This window comes from Panthera onca, chromosome B3, assembly GCF_046562875.1.
Source record: "Panthera onca isolate mPanOnc1 chromosome B3, mPanOnc1 haplotype 2, whole genome shotgun sequence".
Taxonomy (NCBI): Eukaryota; Metazoa; Chordata; class Mammalia; order Carnivora; family Felidae; genus Panthera; species Panthera onca.
This window is the reverse complement of record NC_138344.1, coordinates 115,762,097-115,784,037: the sequence shown is the minus strand read 5'-3', so window position 1 is coordinate 115,784,037 and position 21,941 is coordinate 115,762,097. Positions and strand designations below refer to the sequence as shown.

The 21,941-nt window shown below is 35.1% G+C and overlaps 1 protein-coding gene across 8 annotated transcripts in view; it reads right to left on the bottom strand.

The window, feature by feature from the left end:
- The window catches only part of PCNX1 (pecanex 1), a 163,960-nt gene that overhangs the window by 50,513 nt on the left and 91,506 nt on the right, over positions 1 to 21,941 (bottom strand). For 6 of the 8 annotated variants that reach the window (XM_078448070.2, XM_078448074.2, XM_078448071.2 and 3 more), the window contains 7 exons: positions 19,291 to 19,381; positions 17,520 to 17,577; positions 15,241 to 15,458; positions 8,665 to 8,818; positions 6,036 to 6,068; positions 2,740 to 2,911; positions 1,953 to 2,063 (listed from right to left, as the gene is read on the bottom strand). In XM_078448070.2, the coding sequence (XP_078304196.2) occupies positions 1,953 to 2,063; positions 2,740 to 2,911; positions 6,036 to 6,068; positions 8,665 to 8,818; positions 15,241 to 15,458; positions 17,520 to 17,577; positions 19,291 to 19,381 (837 nt within the window). The remainder of the gene's footprint in view (positions 1 to 1,952; positions 2,064 to 2,739; positions 2,912 to 6,035; positions 6,069 to 8,664; positions 8,819 to 15,240; positions 15,459 to 17,519; positions 17,578 to 19,290; positions 19,382 to 21,941) is intronic. The other 2 variants (XM_078448072.2, XM_078448077.2) reach the window with 1 other exon arrangement.

Sequence of the window (21,941 nt, the reverse complement as noted above, 5' to 3'; positions counted from 1 at the left end):
CAACTACTGATGGGCTATAAATTGGTGCAGTCGCTAAGGAAAACAGTATGGAGGTCCTATAAGAAATGAAAAATACCATAGGATCCAGTAATTCCACTTCTGGGTATTTACGCAAAGAAAATGAAAACACTAATTCAAAAAGATATATTCACCCTTAGGTTTACTGCAGCATTCTTTACAATAGTCAAGATATGGAAGCAATCTAAATGTGCATTGACAGATGAATGGATAAAGAAGATGTGTGTATGTATACTATGGAGTATCATTCAGCCACAAAGAAGAATGAAATACTGCTGCTTGCAACAACTTGGATGGATCTACAAGATATTATCCTAAGTGAAATAAGTCAGACAGAAAAAAACCAAATACCATAGGATTTCACTCGCATATAGAACCTAAAAAACAAAACAAACAAAACACTGAAACAGACTCGCAAACACATAACAAACTGGTGGTTGCCAAATTGGGGGAACGTGCAAAATAGGTAAAAGGGATAAAGAGACAAACTTCCAGCTAGAAAATAAATAAATCACAGGGATGAAAAGTACAACACAGGGAATATAGTCAATAATGTTGGATAACTTTGTAGAGTGACAGATGGCAACTGCGTTTATGGTGGTGAGCATTTCTCAACATACATAATTGTTAAATCACTGTGTGGTGCACCTGAAAGTAATATAATATTCTATGTCAACATACAACTATGCTTCAATAAAAGATTGAAAATTTTTTTTTAAATTCTGTTCTTACAAGTGGAAAAAATAGGTCCAATGGAATTACTAATAATAAGGACTAGGGAATGGCTAAGATAGCTATCTTTTATTTTTAAAATATAGATAAAATACAGATTTTTGTTAATAGTGATTTTACATGGTAAACATTTTTAAAACACCTACAGGAAAAACTTTTCTTTAGGAGATATTTAAAAAACTAACACCTTGCACAAGTTTGTAACTGACCATATAATGACTACTATAAATTACCTACTTGAAGCCCTCTCCATACCCTAAATACTGAACTGTCTTCCACCCATTAAGTTCTGCTGAAATTCACACTCCTTCAAAAACTTTTCGAAAACTTAAAAAATGCCCTAGATACATATCAACATAGGAAATGCTTAGTTTCTATTTAAAATTTAAGCCACAACAACATTTTATCAACATAAAGAAGTCTGAAGAGAAATGGACCATAAAAGTTACAGTAATTTCTTACCCTTTCAATATGTTTTCCCTAGTTGTCCACTCATCTTTCAAGTAAAATTTTAAATGGTTAAAATAAATAACAATGTATTTTAACCACAGTGTCTGCCAATAAAATTATTTTCAAGTTCTGCAAACCATTACCTATTTCAGAGTAATACTGGCATGGTCTTTCTCATTTTCAAAATAAAATATAAATGTAAGAGGGGAATAAATTTCTAAGTATATCAGTTCACAGCCACATATTCTACTCTAAAAACAGATACTTCTAAAAATCCTATCTAGTTAAATACTTTTACTAAAAGCAGCTGGTTTTGATGTTCCCATTCTAAAGAAATAATAAAGCTCTGAAACCATACTCAGAGACATACCAAATATATACACTAGTTCAAAATCCAAATACATTGGCATGTGTCAGGGGTCAATCTATTTGGGATAGATAACTTTTAAATATTTCATACATCTATACAGATTCTACCTAAACTCACTACAGCTTCTAGTTTTTGACAATAGAACGCCATCACTTCTTACAAAGTAACTCCGCTATTCCTGGATCTTTCAATAAAGTGGCAGACTTTCCTTTTTTCTATCTACAAATTAATTCCTGCTCAGTCTTTATCAAATAAATGCCTTTTTTCTTTCTAATTGAAATTCTAAAATGAAAACTGGAAAAGTATTTTAATGTTCAGTTTATTACTTAATGACCTGTAAAAGTAATACTGTAACCTGTTGTGTTTAAAAGGAAGTACTCACCATTACCACCAAAGATATGAATATCCAATTGTTCACAAAGGTACATAACAAACGTATTCACCTGAGGCAGGAGACCAATGAAAAACACTATTGGGAAACAGAGTGTAAACACTACAGAAGAAAAGAAAAGCATATTAAAAACAGTATACACATCCATCCTTCTGTTCATTTTAAAATCATAAAATGATTTAAAAAATCCAAAATGAATATAAACTACTAAGCAATTTTTAAAAAGATACCATTTTAAGTTATTTCTCTCTGCGTAACTTCTTGGATTTTAAATAATTTTTTTCTTTTATTGAAATGTTTGAGAGAGAGAGAGAGAGAGAGAGAGAGAGAGAGAGAACGAACCCCCGAGCAGGCTCTGCATTGTACACTGTCAGTGCAGAACCTAACACAGGGCTCGAACCCATGAACCAGGAGGTCATGACCTGAGCTGAAATCAAGAGTCAGACCCTTAACCAAGTGAACCACTGAGCCACCCCTAATTTTTCAATGGCAAAGAACAGCTTTTAAAGTTATTTCAACCATTTTCATATAATAGTAACCTGCAATACAGAATCCAAAGGAAACCTTCCATTGCATCTGTTTCAAGAACAAAAGAATTACTATAATATGTGTTCATCATTAATTTTTTTCATTCATAATAGCCCTACAGTTTTGTTCCTCACTGAGAAAATTATAATAAACAGCAAAGTAAGCTTATTAAAACCATTTTACCTATTTATCAGGGAACTGTTTGTATACAAATAAATTAGTGTTAAGATCTGAAATAAAGACGACTCACCTATAACTAAATCCCTGGCTGATATCAGCACCAGTGGATTAGTGAAAGTTATTCCATATAATTTGAACTTGGTTGTAGTAAGGTTTCTGCTACCATAATCCAAGAGCCAAATAAGACCACAACACAAACAGAAATAAACTGGTCTACTGTAGGCAATGATACGATTATGGCCCTGAAAATGATACAAAAACAAAGTCAAGTTAATTGATTTTATGAATCACAACCAGCTAGTGAGATCTGTGATGGCTTATATTCTAAGGATTCAAAATGCATCCATATGGAAGCCAAGTTTCTGACTGTGGCAGAAGGGAATTACAAACATGGGAAGGAAGAAGAATCAAATGAACCCTGTGATACTGGGCTGAAATTCGAGGTATCAGTATGAACTTATTATTATTTTTTAATTTAATAGTATTTATTTATTTTTTTAATGTTTATTTTGAGAGACGGAGAGACAGAGTGCGAGCAGGGGAGGATCGAGAGAGATGAGACACAGAATCCAAAGCAGGCTCCAGGCTCCGAGCTGTCAGCACAGAGTCCAATGTGAGCCTCAAACTCACAAACCGTGAGGTCATGACCACAGCTGAAGTCGGACACTTAACCAATGAGCCAACCAGATGTCCCTGAAGTTATTATTTTTAATACACACATAACTAAGATATAAGATGTGTGTATACATGTATGCATGCACATATGTGTATACATAAATATATTTCCTAGCTTTATCCAGAGAGGACCTAAAAGCAATGGCATTCAAGTAATAAAAATTACTGGCATCAAGATCTTAGTTAAAAAAAAAAAAAAATTAATGCTTATTTTTATTTTTGAGAGAGAGACAGAGACAGAGACAGAGCGTGAGCAGGGGAGGGGCAGAGAGAGAGAGGGAGTCACAGAATCTGAAGCAGGCTCCAAGTTCTGAGCTGTCAGCACAGAGCCCAATGTGGGGCCTGAACTCACAAACTGTGAGATCATGACCTGAGCTGAAGTTGGATGCTTAATCAACTGAGCCACCCAGGCACCCAAAAATCTTAGTTCAGAGATAGCATTATTTGTTAAAAAACAAAAACGAAAAACCAGGCCTTCACAGAGAAAAGGCTGATTTGGGGCTAGGGTTAGGGAAATTATAAGATAAGCCTGGAACATATTATTGTGAAAAGGAAGGAAGTACTTAAAGAGTGATAAAGATATGTCAAAGGGACAGAAAGGGCAGGTTGGTGAGCTCCCAATGGCCAGATGAGGAACAATTTGTGCATCAAAATAAATAATGTTACTAACATTGTTGTCCACTGAATAAAATATGAATCCATGATTCCATACCAATACAAGTAAGTAAAGACACAAGGGAAAGTTCTTACAGTAAGAAGTCCACTAATGTGGAAGGAATGATGGAATTAGAAAACTACTACTTGGCAACCATCAAATGATAACTGATTCAGACAAGAAATATCAGTAAGATGTTTACTGAAAACAAGCAGGTGGAAGTTTCCAGGGCAAGGAGACATATATAAAGTCTCTCTATGAGACACATATTAACTCTAGAAGAAAAACAGTAACATTATAAGAAGAAGTGGTTCTCAAGGGAATGGGAGGAAATTTTGTCCTTCAGAGGCAAAATTTGTCCCTAGAGGACATTTGGCAATGTCCAATGACCAATGTCATTCTGGTTGTCACAGGTGCGGAGTGTGCTACTGGCATCTAATGGGTAGAGGTCAGAGATAATGCTATACATCCGATAATGCACAAGACAACACCCCTCCCTCCCACCAATTCTCAACAAAGAATTATCCAGCCCCAGATGTTAACACTGCAGAGTTTGAAAAACCCTGAAGATACTACCCTTAGCCAAAATATGAAAGCACACTAATGCTAACATCACTAGTAAAAGGATAAATGAACATCAAGTGCTTCCTGATACGAGGCACTGAGAAGAACGTATCATTTTCATAATTTTCCTTTCAAAAAAGCAAGTCCTATATCTAATCAAGAAGAAACATCGGACGAACTCAAATTAAGGGATGGTCTACAAACTAACTGGCATGTACTCATCAAAAGTGTCAATATCGTGAAAGACAAACACATACTAAAGAATTGCTCCAGATTAAAAGAGGCTAAAAAGAACAAATGCAAAATCAGGCATTTTCTATTGCCAACCGAGTCAACAGGAAACACCGGAGTAACATCTGTAGATTCGTACATAGTATTCTATCAATGTTTAACGTCCTGATTTTAATAATTATATTGAATTAATAATATAAAGGAATGCCTTTGTTTCTAGGAAACATACATGGCAGTATTTAGAGGTAAAGGGACGTGTGTCTACAATTCACTCTTAGAAGTGTGTGTGGAGCCAGGGGGGTGGGGAAGGGATGGAGAAGAACTAGAAAGAGAGTAAGTAAATATGGGAAAATGTTCACACAGGGATCTGGATAAATGGCATCAGGAATTCTTTGCATAATCCTTACAACTTTTCCCTAAATTTCAAATTACATCAAAATTTGAAATTAAAAACAATGCTGCCATATATCAATACACTTCAAAACCATTCTTACAAAATACTAAACAATCAGTTGAAAGAAAACCATTTGCCTCCTTGTTTTGTTCACCTACACTCTATTAAGTATTCCAGTGTATGGGTAGAAATAATATTCAAGAAAGAAGCATTATCATAAACCGTTCTTGGAGTCTGTTTTTGAACTACTTTAAAGAGAATGCCCTTTGGACTTTCTAAGTATTAAATAAATACTCTATGGTGAGTTCTAAAATTGGATCATACTTCACAAAAAATACTGTATCAGCTAATACTATTTTTCTAAAGTCACAAAGTGAATAATAAGGTTTTTAATCTCCTCCGAGTCCACAGGTCTAAACACCAGATCAACGTATTACTTCTTTCTTCTTCCTCCTAATGGCTACCTAAGCAAAATAATGTACAGTTCCCCCTTCTTCAAAATTCTATTTTTTAATACTTACTCATGATTTATTCTTCAAAATTTACTAAATGCAAGTTATGAAATAACTAAGAGTTTTATGAACCATGTCGACCTGATTATCTCCTCCTGAAACAGGCTGTCAGAAAATGAATTATTATGCTCATTTTCAAACTAGATTCAGAGTCCACAATTACAATGCCATTTTACTTCATGCTAATACATCGCCTATATTTCTAGTAGAATGTCAAAACTTAGATGAGAAAATAATAACATAAATCTTAATTCAATCTGACATATAACAAAAAAAGGGGGGGCTTTGATAAATGTTAGGAAATTACAAATGACAGGCATATTAGAATGACTTACATGTCTGGGAGAAGAAGAATCTGGTTGAACACTCTAAAAATGAAACAAAAGACAGATTATAGTACTGAGGTCCTGATAACTTTATAAGCAACTTTCAAAATGCATGAAATAATTTCAAGTAAAATATTCCACAGGTAAGAAATGACCTATATTAATTCTGTTGAAATATCAACAGCAGATGAAATATCAGCTCCAGATACTGGTGTCACTGTGGTGTCAGAAGAGATCTCACATCTTTCCAGACTCTTAAGCTTATTGTGGTTCATTAATAATTTGCGTCGAGCTTAACATTACTGAGATGGCATATGGTAGACAGGTCCATCTTACTCCTTGGCTCATTACCACACTTAAGTATAGTTAAGGTACAATGCTTTCTTATATGACACCACTCCATTCAGGAAATAAGAATTCTTATAAGAATTCTAGCTCTGTCCACAAGTTCCAAGCTTACTAAATAATTCCATAGTATTTGTATTAAGCATATTATCTGCATTTTCAAAATCATTTTCGTTTTCAAAATCAAGTTAAGCTGTCTCCCGATAAGAGATTTTATCAACTTTCCATAAAAATGTTCAAAAGGTATTTTGCAGCTACTTCCCAAATCAGGGCTTTTCTCCCAAGTTCCAGTTCATTTCCAATAGCATGCCAAACAATTTCACTAGGATTATCTCTTACCACCCTACAACTCTACAATGGACCAAGCTCACTGAGTTTGCCATGGCCCTTGGTTGGACAGGACACCAGGTAAGCTCTAAACTCTTTCAATTCCAACATCTGGCCTCTAAAAGTCTCTGTTCCAGTCCTTCTGTTTATGGTATTACTATGCTTCTAGTCAACAGACTTTTAAAATCTAAAACACTTTAAAATCTCAGTCATCTTTTACCTTTCCATATCTAACCAGATTAACCTGAGAACAGTGAGCAAAGTTAACGCGGGACAAGAGACACTGAAGCAAGAATTTAAATAGTTTAAGGCAATAAAGGGATGGATTATAATGGTTAGAATGAGAAGAATAAAGGCCAGAAATTTTGACAGAGAATCACCAAATTTAATCAAAGGGACTTGGTTACTTGTTATTACAGACTGAGGAGTAAGGGATAGAGGCTTTGGTATTTGGAGTCAGTATACTATTGTCAAAAGCATAGGAGCTGGGAAAGAAAAACATTTATCAGAAGATGATGATGTGCTATTTTTAAAATGTGCTCTTGGGGTGCCTGGGTGGCTCAGTCAGTTAAGGGGCCAACTTCGGCTCAGGTCACGATCTCAGGGTCCATGAGTTCGAGCCCCGCATCAGGCTCTGTGCTGACAGCTCAGAGCCTGGAGCCTGCTTTGGATTCTGTGTATCCCTCTCTCTCTGCCCCTCCACCACTCATGCCCTGTCTGTCTCTCCCTCTCTCCCTCTCTCTCAAAAAAATAAACACTGAAAAAAAAATGTTTTTCTTAATGTGCCCAAATGCCTCTTAGTATGCCGAACTAACGCTTGTGAGAAGGATGAAGACAGTGACACATAAATCTAGACATAATCCATTCAAAGGGGTAACAAGGTAATAAAAAAGTGTGGCTTCACTGGCAAGGAGTTGCAGGCTGAAAAGAGGGCCAAATAAAACCCTAAAAAATTCTCATAAACTAAGAAGTAGTCCAAAGACCAAAGAAGCATCAACAAAGGTAAATAAAGTTATCTGAAAAGTATGATGATCATCAGAGTAGCATAAAATCACAGATCAACAATGAGGATAATATAAAAATGGAAGATATTATTCACAAGGTACTAAATGATACAGCACTCACAAAGAATGAACAATGAGAAAGGACATAAATTTGGCAATTAGAGATTATTAACTCATACAAACTGTAATAATTTCAGTAGTGCAATGAGGAAAAAAGTATGGATGGGTCTTGAAGAAATGGAGCAGTTGACACAGGCAGCTTATTCTAGATGTCTGTCTATAAACAGAGAAAGTACAGCTGATGGTATAGACAGAGCTAAACAAATAGTTTTCAGGACGGGGGAGAAGTTCTGCCTGTTAGCATATATTGGGCAAATAACCAATACGAGCAAGGGTTTTTCCTAGCTCAGAAAAAAAGCAAACAGTCCGCATTGACAAAATCCACATTGATTTTGCATGGAAGGTGAAACATTAGGTATTTGAGGCTTCCATTTTTAGAAAACTTAAAATTAATAACATTTGGCACTTTAGACCTACTGTTTAAATAGCAAAGGGATATCAATCTTCTGCTTTCAGTGTCCCAAAGAATATATATACTAGTCTTGGCATTTCTCTACCTAACCGATGATGGATTTTAATAAATTTCACCTACAGAAGACTTAAAATATTGGGAGAGGTGGTGTTGGCATTTTTAAAATGAATTTCAAGAATGCTAATTCTTATTTTTAACAAATGACCAAATATTTTAATACCCTTGCCAAAAAAATAGTTCAAGGATGCTTCATTTACATATCATTATTTTTTAAAGTTCGTATGTCCTTTGGTTCCCTATCTGATGTAAACATCTAGGGAAAATAAATTTAAAAATTAATTATCTTACTATAATGCATGAATGATACAAAACCTCTGCCTTTTATCACAAATATCACTCCCTAGTCGGAAAACAAGAGAGATGCTGGTACCTTAAGTAGCGAGTATTGACAGCTGGCTATCACTAGGCAGAACTGGAAGACCCAGATATCTCTGAAGAAGCCTTGTATGAGAAGAACAGATCCCAAAAAAGCCACAAGAATAGCCAGGATGACAGCTAACACATTTTCCAGAATCTCACGATTTCTGTGCACAGAAAAATATACAAGTAAGTACATCATCAATGTAAGAAAGTAACTAGAGCGAAAAAAGGGAAGACCTCAATAACAAGTTGATACTGTCCTTGCTAACATGTTTTTTTGGTGCTGGTTTTGAATAAAGTTTTGGATCACACTGAAAAAGAAACCAGTTTGTGTGGAAAATTAACACAAAATCTTATGTGCAAATAAAGCATGCTACAGTAAATTGTGAAGTTCTAATCATAATGCATAATTTTAATTTCTATTTTAAAAGTTTACGCGTAACATCTGTCACATTTTCTGCTACATTTGTTGCCAAATAACTAACCAACCTGAATAGCAAATAAAAGGAGACACACAAACAAGTTTGAAAAACAAAATCTCAAAACAGTCTCTAGAAAGTTAAATTGAAAAGTCGTTTTATAGGACAAAGTTTGTAACCAAATTTTGACACCAAGTGATTTCATTTTCCACATCTCGAAATCATCTGAAATAATCTCAAAACTAATTTACTAGAATTACTTCTATACAAGCTATTACATATATTGAGAATGAAGACAGTAATAAAAACCACCAATGCTGCCTCTATCAAACCTGCTGAGACAGTTCCAGATTTTATTAAACTGATGCTGCAAAGAAACAGTATGATGACCCAGATACTATATATAGCAATGGAGAGGATTTTTATATGTCACAGCAAAAAAGAAGAATCTATCTCAATTACTTCTTGGGGAAATTATATTCACAAAATGTTAAATATTTACTAAGTCTTATTTTTAAGAATCATTTACTGACATGGGAACAAGCTCAGTACATTTACTATGCAAAGAAAGCAGGACACAAAACTTTATGCATAGGAAGATGTACGCTGTTATTTAAAAGAATACACATATGGGTTAAAAAAGACGATATATCAAAATGACACTACTAACAATGGTCTTCTCTGGGTGGAAGGATTATGGTTTGCCCTTGTTGTCTTAAAATCTTCCTGCATATTTCATTTTCTAGAATGGGTAAAGAAATATCTTTATAATAAAAAAATTTTTTTTTTATTGTTTTTATTAAGTCAATGCCATATTTAAAATCAACTGACCTAAAAAAGTTAACAAGTATCTCTGTACTAGGTTTGTTTCATAGTTCTCTCAGATTAAAACAAGTTCAATAGTATTTTCAAATCAATAAACACTAGTATTTTCATTTGTTCTTATATGGCAGTTGTGGAATTCTAGATTTGTCAAATCCAATGATCCTTGGCCCTTCCACTACATTACATACTGTTTATAGTTCTCGTCACTCAACGTGTGCTCCCCTTCAGTCTCTGCTAGTTTTAAATTTTGATGAATCCAATTTACCAACTTACTCTTTTACTGTTTTTGGTGTCACATGCACAAAATTTTGCCTAATTCAAGGTCACAAAAATTTTTCTTCTACTATGTTTTGTTTTTTTCTAGGAATGTCATTGCTTTAGAGTATACATTTAGACCTAGGATCCATTTTGAGTTAATTTTTATAATTTTATAATATGGTACAATGTAAGTATAAAAGGGTTTTTTTTCATATGAAAATCCAATGGTTACAGCACCATTTGTTGAAAAGCCTACCATTTCTCCACTTAACTGATTTGGGATATTATTTTGATGCCATTTAGGCCTGGAGTTTTCTTTGTGGGCAGGTGTTTATCTACAATTTCTATTTAATAGATATAGTACCATTAAGGTAATGTACCATTCAGAATGAACTATGATGATTTATATCTGTCAAGAAATTTGTACATTGTCAAGTTTATTCACATACAGCTGATCATAATATTCTATTATCCATTTAACACCTGTAGAATCTATAGTGATATCTTATCTTATTCCTGTTGCTGGCAATTTGCACTTTTCTTTTTTTCCCTAATCAGCCTTGCTAAAGGTTTATCAATTTAATTGAGTATTTGGTTTCCTCCATTTTTCTCTATTGCTTTTGTTTTCTAGCGGATTTCTGCTTTGTTCTTTACTATTCTCTTTCTTCTGCTTACTTGGGCTTAGTGTATTCTTCTTTCTCTAGTTTCTTAAGATGGAAGGTGAAGTCACTGAATTGGCCTTTCTTCTTATTTAGGGCTATAAATTCTTCTGAGTAATGTGTTACTGTCAGCCCCAATACTGTGACATGTTGTGTTCATTTTTATTCAGTTCAAAATACTTTCTAATTTCCCTCCTAATTTCTTCTTTGATCCATGAGTTATTCTGAAGTATTATTTAGCTTCCAAAAATATTTAGGGACTTTCCAAGGGTCTTTTTGTTTTTAATTTATCGTTAATTCCACTACAGTCAAAGAACACACTAAGTATGACGTGAATCCTTTTAAATTTGACCCTTATTTTATGGACCAGAATATGGTTTATCTTGGTAAATGTTCCAGCTGCACTTAAAAGAATATACATTTTGGGGCGCCTGGGTGGCTCAATCAGTTGAGCATCCGACTTCGGCTCAGGTCATGATCTCACTGCTCAGGAGTTTGAACCCCACATCAGGCTCTGTGCTGACGGCTCAGAGCCTGGAGCCTGCTTCGGATCCTGTGTCTCCCTCTCTCTGTGCCCCTTCCCCACCTGTGCTCTGTCTCTCTCAAAAATGTATAAACTTTAAAAAAAAAAAAAAGAATGTGTATTTCATTGTTCTGAGTGGAGTACCATAAATGTCACTCAACTTAGGTTGGCTGCTGGTATTGTTCAAGTCTGCAATGTCCTTGCTGATCTTCTACATATTTATTCTAATCAATTATTCAGAGAGGGGTATTGAATTACACTATAATGTGAATTTGTCTATTTCTCCTATTTGTCTTTTTTTTTTTTTTTTTTTTTACCTATTTTGAGAAAGAGAGAGAGAGAGAGAGAGAGAGAGAGAGAGAGAGAGAAAGCGCGCGTGCGCACCAGAGAGGAGCAGAGAGAATCACAGTCAGGTTCCATGCTGTCAGGGCAGGGCCTGACATGGGGCTCGAACTCATAAACCATGATCTTGATAGATCATGACCTGAGCGGAAACCAAGAGTCAGATGCTCAACCGACTGAGCCATCCAGGTGCCCCTGTTTCTATTTCTATTAGCTTTTATTTTGAAGCTCCGCTTTAAGTGTAAAAACATATAGGATGATTGAATCCTATGAATGAGCTGACCCCTTATCTTTATAAAAATGACTTTCTTTATCCTTAGTAATATTCTTTGTTCTAAAATCTACTGTGTCTGACAATAATACTGCTATTCCAGCTTTACTTTGATTAGTATCAGCATGGTGTATCTTTCTCAATTCTTTGACTTTTAACCTATTTCTGCCTTTAAATATAAAGGCAGACATTATCTGCCTTTTGTTGTCTTTAAATATATAGACAACAAAGTCGGGTCTTGCTTTTTTCCCCCAATTCAATTTTTGACTTTTTCTATCTTGTCATTTATTTTCTGTCAATATGTTCTTGATCTCTTTTCCTTCTTTTTCTGCCTTCTTTTAGGTTAAAAGAGTAATTTTTATGATTCCATTTTATCTCCCTTTTTAACTTCCTAGCTGGAACTCTTACATTTTAGTGGTTGGTTTATTAGGATTATAATATACATTTTATGGCAGTTTGCTACAAGTGATGTTATACCAGTTCATATACTCACATAAGAAACTTAACAGCAGTGTGCTTTTATATGTCCCTTCCCAGCCTTATGGTACTGTCATGCACTTTACTTTTACTTGTCATAAATCACACAATACATTGTTATTGTTTTTTTTAATATCCAATTATTAAAGGGACTGAATTAGCAAGAAAAAAAATATCATATATTTAGCCATGTAGTTAACTTAGCATTACCAGTGATCCTTGTTCCTTTGGGTAGGTCTGTATTTCCATTTGGTATTATTTTCCTTCTGCCTGAAATATATCCTTCAACATTCTGTAGTGTGGGTCTGCCTGCAAAAATTCTCTGTTTTTTGCAGTCTGAAAATGTCTTTATTTCATCTTCACTTTTAAAAGATACTTTTTCTGGGTAAAGAATTCTAGGTTGACAGTTTTGCGGGTTTTTTTCCTTTCAGTACTTAAAAAATGTTGATCCCCTTTCTTCTTACTTGCATTATTTCCAACAATAAATCTAATGTCTTCCTTATCCTTATTCCTCTGTACAACAGTCTTTTTGTCCTCTTGCAGTTTTTAAAGATTTTTACCACAAGTTTTGAGCAATTACGTGCTCTGGTGTAGTTTTCTTCATGTTTCATGTGCTTGGGGTTCATGAACATTTTTGAATGTGTATGTTTAGCATTTTCATCAAATTTGGAAAGTTTTCCAACTCTTCTTCCAAATTTTTTCTCTCTTCCTGTCTCTTGAAGTTGTCTCATAGCTTACTTTTATTTTATTTATATGCTCTTTTCACTGGGGGACAGGAGTGGGAGAGGACTCTTTTCTCTGTTTCATTTTGGATAGTTTCTATTGCTATGCTTTCAAGTTCACTAATATTTTCTTCTGTGATATCTAATCTACCATTAATCCCATCTGTTTTATTTTTCATCTCTCAGACATTGTAGTTTCATCTCTATAAAAGAATTATTTCAATAAGTTTGTTCTGGATCTTTAAAAATATCTCTCATGTCTCAACTTTTTTAACACAGGGTACAATTAATACTTATTTTTTACTTATTTATTTTTAATATTTATTTATTTTTGAAAGAGTGCAAGGGGGGAGGGGCAAAGAAAGAGGGAGACAGAGAACCTGAAGCAGACTCCACGCTGTCAGAGCAAAGTCTGATGTGGGGCTCAACCCCACAAACTGTGAGATCAGACATTCAACCCACTACCCAGGTGCCCCTTGTTTTAATTTTTTTTCAAGTTTATTTGAGAGACAGAGAGACAGAGACAGAGAGAAAGGGAGGGAGAGAGACATAGAGAGGGACAGGGAGAGGAAGTGCTTGTGTGTGTGAGACCAGAAAAGAGACAGGGAGAGAGAAAGGGAATCCCAAACAGGTTCTGTGTTATCACAACAGAGCCCCATGCGGCTTGATCTCAGGCACTGTGAGATCATGACCTGTGCTTACATCAAGAGTCAAATGCTTAACCAACTGAGCCACCCAGGCATCCCCAATTATACTTTTTTTTTTATGTCTTTGACAGCTAATTCTAACATCTGTGATAATTATAGGCTGGTTTCAATAGATTCATTATTGCCCTCATTATAAATCATGTTTTACTGCTTCTTTGCATGCTTTGTTATCTTTGGTTGGATGCCACTGTGAAAAGTTTTAGGTGGTTAACAATTTTTAGATTTCTGTTAAGTCTTCTTAACCTTTTTATGCTACTTGGAAACAGTTTGATCATTTTAGGTCTTGCTTTTATGACTCGTTTGGTGGGTCTGGAGCAGTGCTCATGCTAGGGCTAATTACTGCCCACTTTTCAGGCAAGACTTCCCTGAGTACTCTACACAATGCACCATAAAACTTGGATTATGAGTTTTTTCATTCAGACAGGTGGGAACAGACACTATTCCTGTCCCTGTGTGTCAGACACTGTTCCTCTATCTCTTTCACATGCTTCTCCCCTGGCCTCAGGTAGTTTCCTCACATACACTCACGTATCAGTGCTCTGCTGACAGCTGTGGAGACCTGCTGTGGAACTCAGAGGTTCTCCCCGTGAACAGCAGTCCTCTTTTTGACATTCTGAGCTGGATGCCTTGGTCTCCCTGGACTCGTGGCTCCATTTCCTCAACTCAGGAAGTCTGCTGGGCTCTATTTCAGTACCTCCTCCCCGTGTTGCAGCCGGCGACGAAGCCTGGAAACTCCCTTAAGGCAGTAAGCTGGGGCAATTGCAGGGCTCACATAACGTGTTTCATCTCTTGGGAATCACTGTCCTTTTTGTTGTACCTCCGATGCCTTAAAAACCAAGGTTTTGTGCATTTTTCTTCTCTTTCATTGTTTCAGATAGGAGAGTAAACCCAGTCTTTTTTACTTCCATCAACAGGAAGCACCAAGTTTTAATAGACTAATATTGTTCATTAAGACTACGAAATTATTAAGCATTATTATATTATTATATTATTATTATTATATAATATATATTAAGTGCTACGAAATAGGGAAATACAAAGAGTGCTCTAATACCTTTTATATTTAGAGTCATATTACCTATAACCGTGTGATCACTAACACCTCAAATTCTCTGGCTTTTAAGTAGAGTTCCATGATTCTTATTGACAATAAAAAAGATTTCTTGGTATAAACATATTAAAACTGCCACAAAAAAATTTTTAATGAATTCAAGAGAGTCAATGTTTGCAAGCCCTATTAAGTTAAATTTTATCTCAAAAAGGACCAAAACAGAAAACATTTTCCAACTTGGTAACCAAGTAAAAACTTCAATGGGTAATTGGGGACATTTCAATTTAAAAATAAAATCTACATATATCTTTAATATCACACCACATTCTCACCTATCAAACAGGGCCAAAAGTGTGAGTCTGTCAAAGTTAATGCCGATCCACAGCTGGGGTAAGATCCAAAAGCGGTAATAGTGTTTAACCTTTTGAGCAGCTTCTTCGGTTGGACCATAAGTCGCTGCCAAGTCAGGGCTGAGGTCAATGTCTTGCTGCTCCAACAAATCTGTATCGATCGTCAATAGTCTGTTCAACCGAATCTGTGGAAGAGAGAGCTAAAAGAAAGTCAGCACTGAAAGGCTTAAAACATCTTTACTCAAGTCATGATTCAAGGGCTACTTAATCAGCTTGCGGATGATCTAAGCCCCCTCAATTCTCTACACTCCTTATGGATATTTTATGATCATTAAAAACTACAGAAGGTGATAACAGGACATATACTTAAAGCAAACTAATCAATAGGTTTTTAGAAAAGTTGTACTGGGAAAAATATTCAGAATCTTTACATATTATGACTGTATAGCCAGCGAATCTATAAAAATCACTTACAGTGTATCATTAGTGGCTTCCCTTCTCCCTGTCACGTTTGTGGCCTTGTCTCATTAAGCTATACTAAATCTAAGCTCCTCTGAACTGGATTCATTTCTTCCTACAGTCTCTATCACTGTAGTTTTCAAATCCCTCCTACATCTCCTTCACTTTTGTTTTGTTTTGGTAGGCTGCTCACCTGACGCTATACAGGAAATTACCACATTACATCTCTTAGCTTTAACTCGTCCATTCAACAGTTCACCAGTTTTCCCTTCCTCTGAAAGAGTCTAGGGGGTCCCTGGGTGGCTCAGTTGGTACAGTGCCTGACTCTTGATTTCAGCTCAGGTCATGGTCTCACAGTTCATGGGACTGGGCCTCCCACAACGTGCTCTGCGCTCACAGTGAAGAATCTGCTTGGGATTCTCTCTCTCCTTCTCTCTCCGCCCCTTGTTCGTGCGTGCTCATTCTCTGTCTCTCCCAAAAATAAATAAACATTAAAAAAATTTTTTTTTAATTAAATTAAGGGGTGCCTAGGTGGCTCAGTCGGTTTAGCGTCTGACTTGGGCTCAGGTAATGATCTCATGGCTCATGAGTTCGAGCCCCATGTTCGAGCCCCTGGAGCCTGCTTCAGATTCTGTGACTCCGTCTCTGTCTGCTCCTCCCCTGCTCACTCTCTCTCTCTCTCTCTCAAAAATAAACATTAAAAAATGTTAAAAATAACATAAATAAAAATAAAAATGAAAGCGTCTAAAATTTCCCAAATGTAGCACAGCCCTAGTCAGCACTTCACTATCCCAAAGATCCCATACTATTTAACAGTGAAAAACAGACAAAAAAAATAATCATATCCCTATTCTTTACTTTCCTATGAAGTTTCCTGGAATACACTCCAGCAAAAAAGCAGAGACAACCTTTACTTTTCAAACACATATGCGGGAAACAGTAAAGAAAATTGGCTTCCTATAAATAACGTAGCCATTTTTATCTCTAAACACTGGCAAATACCTTCCCGAACACTTTTTTTCTTATCCTCTATGCCAGGGTTTCTCAACCTTGGCACTACAGGTATTTTCAGCCAGATAATTCTTTGTTTTAGGGGCTGTGCTGTCCACTGTGCGATGTTTTATAGTATCAGCATTTCTCCTATAGCTGTGACAAACGGAAGTGTTTCCAGACATTGCCAAATGTTCAAAACCACTGCTCTATGCCAACTCACATCTATGGTCTTAGAACCCAGCTCACAACTAATCATCTCCAGGAAGCCACTAATAATTAATCCCTTTGGCACATTTATTTATATGTATCTCTTATGCGTTCCACATAAGAATTTCATCTGTTTTGTCTTTTCTAAGTTCGATATAAACATCTTGAAGACAAAAGCAGTGTCATCTTTTTAAAATATCCCCACTGTATCTCACACGGCATATTTTTTTTACACAGTGATACCATCACTAAGCTTGCTACACACATACTGGCATGTGAATAACAGTTATGTCAGATGATATTCAAAATCATAATTTTCAAAATGAAGTTTTAAAATGGCACAGATTATAACACTGGTCAGTAAATGAACCTTTATATAACCTCAAAAGTGTAATTACTGATTCATACATAGCTAATTACATTTCATGGTGTTTTAGGTTTGTTTACTAACAAGGGACTTACAGGAAAAGATCCACGAGGAGACAGCAAAGGTGATTTTGCCATAGTTTACAACAAAATTGACATTTTAGAACTTCAATTTTTCTGATTTGTGTAACTAAATCTGAATACACATCGTTTTCTAAAAGTAAAGGAAAACCTACCACATCATGTGGATAAAATCGAACTGAGGTAGAACTGGATACATGAGAATCCGTGTCACTAAAATAAAATGAAAAAAACTTCAGGAAATAAACAGCTTGTCAAGGAATAGAAGGAAAAATACATCTTTTAACAATGAGATGACATTTATATTCTTCACTGTTCCTTGTACTTCAAAATGCGAAATAGCATTTTCCTACAGATGTAATTAAGAGCACAGCCTCTGGGCCAGACTATCTATATTCAAATCTCTTCATCCGCTAAATGAGATCTTGGACAAGTCATCCAGCCTTTTAAACCCCTCAGTTTCCGCATCACTAACACAGGAGAATAATGCCTCTGTCACAAAGTTCTTATGGAGAGTGTTTAAGAAAGCAATTAACATATTTAAGCTATAATATAACAGCCTAGAATGTGACAAATCTGTTACCACATTTATGCTGTAAGGAATCATTCTTAAATTATATTAAACATAATTGTTTCCATTGCTCCATCTTTCTATTGTTTCTACTATTACAAAATCACCTAACACTCCAAGCTGGTCATTCTCAACAGGATCAGTTCCAAAACTGGACTAAAGGAGCTGAGTGAGTATAGTTTTCTACATGTTCTATCTTTTCAGTGGATTAAGCTAAGTGACTACAAGATCCTATTGCTTTAAAAGACCCCTATGGGGCACCTGGGTGGCTCAGTTGGTTAAGCAGCCAACTTTGGTTCAGGTCATAATCTCACAGTTCGTGGGTTTGAGCCCCGCGTTGGGCTCTGTGCTGACAGCTCAGAGCCTGGAGCCTGGTTCAGATTCTGTCTCCAACTCTCTCTGCCCCTCCCCCACTCGCACATTCTCTCTCAAATGTAAATAAGCATTAATAAAAAAAAATTAATGGCCCCTAAAAACTTTAAAAAACTAAGTGAACTGCCCATACATACATGTGTAATATTTAAACAGCTGTGTCCCATTATTAAATAAGTCCTAAAATAGGAATCAAATGACCCCTGTGAAAAAAATGAGCTAATCAGTCACTAATGTACCTCAAGGCAGCAACCTGAATAGATGAATCATATTAGAGTTTAAGAAAAAAATCTAATACATTCTATATTAGAACTGATTATGCCATCAAGATTTCTAGTTCTTATTTGCTTTTCTCCTAATTTCTCCCTTATCTTACAGTGTAATTTCTTCCTAAGGGAAGGAGAGAAAAGAAACTAAATATAACAGATGACCCATGTTTTAAGAAATTCCTCTTTCTTATTGGTGATAAATAAATTTCAAAACACAAGGAAAGATGATCATGTAAAAAGACACGATCAAAAAACCCTTATGAAGAAATAAAATTTTTCAATTACAAAGAGACCTGATGAGTTTGAAGTTAGTAGTATAATTATTTTCCTAATAAGCTTTAAGAAGCTTTTTTATACATCATGCAGTGTGTGTGTGTGTGTGTGTGTGTGTGTGTGTGTGTGTGCGTGTAGCATGAAATCTAGAGTTAAACTTGAAATTGTGGGAAACCACTATCCCACTGTAAGATCCACAGGGAATTCTTACTTAGTTATTTAAAATACAGAACAGCTTTCATTTTAAGAATAATGCTTTCTTTTTTCCAGAGTAATAAATTCTACCTTACATCTTTGGAGACAAATACACAATGACAAAATTATTTAAGCCAATATGAACAAATATTTTCAAAAGCACTTTTCCATCGCAAGGCTCCAAAGCTTTAAACATGGCAAATATATGCAAGTACATACGCTCTCCTAATAGGACTTCACACGTACCAGATATTAGATGCTCTTCTTGCTGCCGGTTCAAAATTCACAAGTGACATATCACAGCCACCAGTCTCATAAAGCGTAGAAGAGAACTTACCTAGCAAATAAATGATTTTTTTAAAAAGCCATTAGAATACTCAAAACTTTTCCATCATAAAACACTAAATTTCAAACTTGTTACAATTTAAGAAAATGTACTGTAACCTTTTTCCAAAATATTCTAAAAACAATGATCTGCATGTAATTCAGCATGATGTGAACTGAAAAGGAATGCTGAACAGTGGGGCAAAATGTCAACATACATAATCAGGTTTTAACAGTAAGGGATTTAAGTCAGCTTTGCAATCCAGTTTCCTCTTTTCTCCTCTCAGGGCATTCTCAATTGAAGTAATCACATGAATGAATTTAACGTTGTTTAAAAGTCACCTGACCACTTTGCAAGTGGTGAGTAGCCATTTGGAAAGCCGCTTAAGTTTTAAGATCACTCAAACTGCAAGACAGCAAATTTCTGAGATTACCTTCACAGAGTTTTGGGTTCGTTTCTTGTTTTGGGTTTTTTTTAACTCAACATACAATGTAATATTAGTTTCAGGTATAGAATTTAGTTTTTCATCACTTACATACAACATTCAGTGCTCATCACAACAAGAGTCCCCTCCTTAATACCCATCATGTTGTGTTTTTTAAGAAAAAATGAAGTGTCCAAATGGATCTAAGAAGTTCAATCAATGAAGTATAATGTTGGTAATAATTAAATCACAGTATTTAATGAACATTACTGGTTGCATGAGTCTACAAGAACTCTCTGAAAAAATTTAAGAACACCATTAGCTGTAGCCAAATATCTCCACAAAGCCAATAAAAGGTTTGGAAATGATATTGGTTGCAAAGGAATGCAGGTTTAAAGAACTCTTAAAATGAACTCTGTAAGATAAAATGATTTCTGATAGTGAAATTTTAAAAATCTGGAGACTGTCTGAAATGCATTTCTCACCTTGACAACCTATGTCAGCCCTCTCAGTAGTGGGTAGGGAGCAGAAATAAATGAATATAAATTTCCAGTAGGACAGTGAAATGAGGTATAGAACCCTGCAACCATTTGGGACTTAGTCCGGGCTGCATCTTGATTGTTTATAAATAGGAGGAATCTTCAGGGCAATTTCAACTAGATGGCAGGGCTAAAAGATTTCTCTTCCATGACTACAATGTAAACAAGGTATGACCATTTTTATGTAAGTGAAATGCCTGAAAAGTAACAATAAAAGACCCCAGGATGTACTAATACTATAACTAAGGGTTTGCAAAACATCTCAACAATCACTTCATACTTGAAAAGGATCGGAATCTGAGAAGTTCTTTATTAAGTAGGATTATTTGAGTGCTTTCTATGGATCAGACAGAATATGTATTTTATTATGGTGTTTTCTGTAGCAGCATTTTTTTTTCTCAGAAAAATATATTCTTACGACAAATGAGAAAAAAAGCATTCTGTGAAATGTTTATTTCATTTGCTGTTTTTCAAGGGAGGATTATTCAGCACGTGGATTATCTAAAACTCTGCTTTTTGTCACCTCCATGTGCCACCCTCATCTTCTAGTCATGAATCATTCACTCAGCACTTCTAACACAAACCAGACTCAGCAACTAAAACGAAATAATACAAGCTGCCATCTGGCTTCTTCTTAGGTGTCTTGCTGAAATACTTTTTGAAGTGGTACAGTGGCTGTAGAAATTGTTAGCGAAGAAAAAACCTAAACAAAAATACTGGCTTGACCGAGATCTCAAAATGATTTTTAAATTGTAATTTTTTATGTTGTGCTCTTTCCTCATTTATCATGGCAAATGAAAAATTGGCTGTGCTACTATAAATAGCTTACATTAATAGGAAAAAGAAACATCAGATCAAAATTACACATGGCATAAATGCAGAATAATTATAAACCCATGCAAGTGAGTAAATCACAGAGTAACAAAGAGCTAGGAGGGCTTGGAAGCTATGTGTGAAATCCAGTAAGAATGGAATGGATAAACATAAGTATTTATGTCATATAATGTGTATTTTACAAATAATATTATATTCAATAGAATTTAAATTATTGGAATATATTCTGAATATATTTAAGCATTCCGTGGAATTTTTAATAATACAAGTTCTGTTTTGGGAATACTGAATATGACATTTATATGCAACTGAAATCAACTAAAGATATTATTCTTTGTAATTATCAAATGGAACAAAGAACCTTAAGTCATTATACAACTATACTCTCCTTTATGTATAGATGTCTGTTATAAAATGTAAATAGCTGCACATTAAATAAATAGAAACGTAAAAAGAAAGCACGCCCTTCAAAAAGCTCTTTACACAAAGAAGGCTAGAAAAATTGAGTAGTTTTATTACTATATAAATCAAGAACTCTGAATGCTTCTTTACAAACCAATGACTAACAAGTTATAAATTTTAGAAATTTAGCAAAGCATAAAACATGTCTATGAAAAAGGAGGCTATAATTTTAACAAATGTGCAATGACTTCAACTTTGATTTATTTCCCCCCTAAGAGGCTTTGTCTACATACTAATTTTAAGAACACGTTCAGGTCAAAAAAAAAAAAAAAAAAAAGAACATGTTCAGGTCAGAAAAGGCTGACAGTGTATT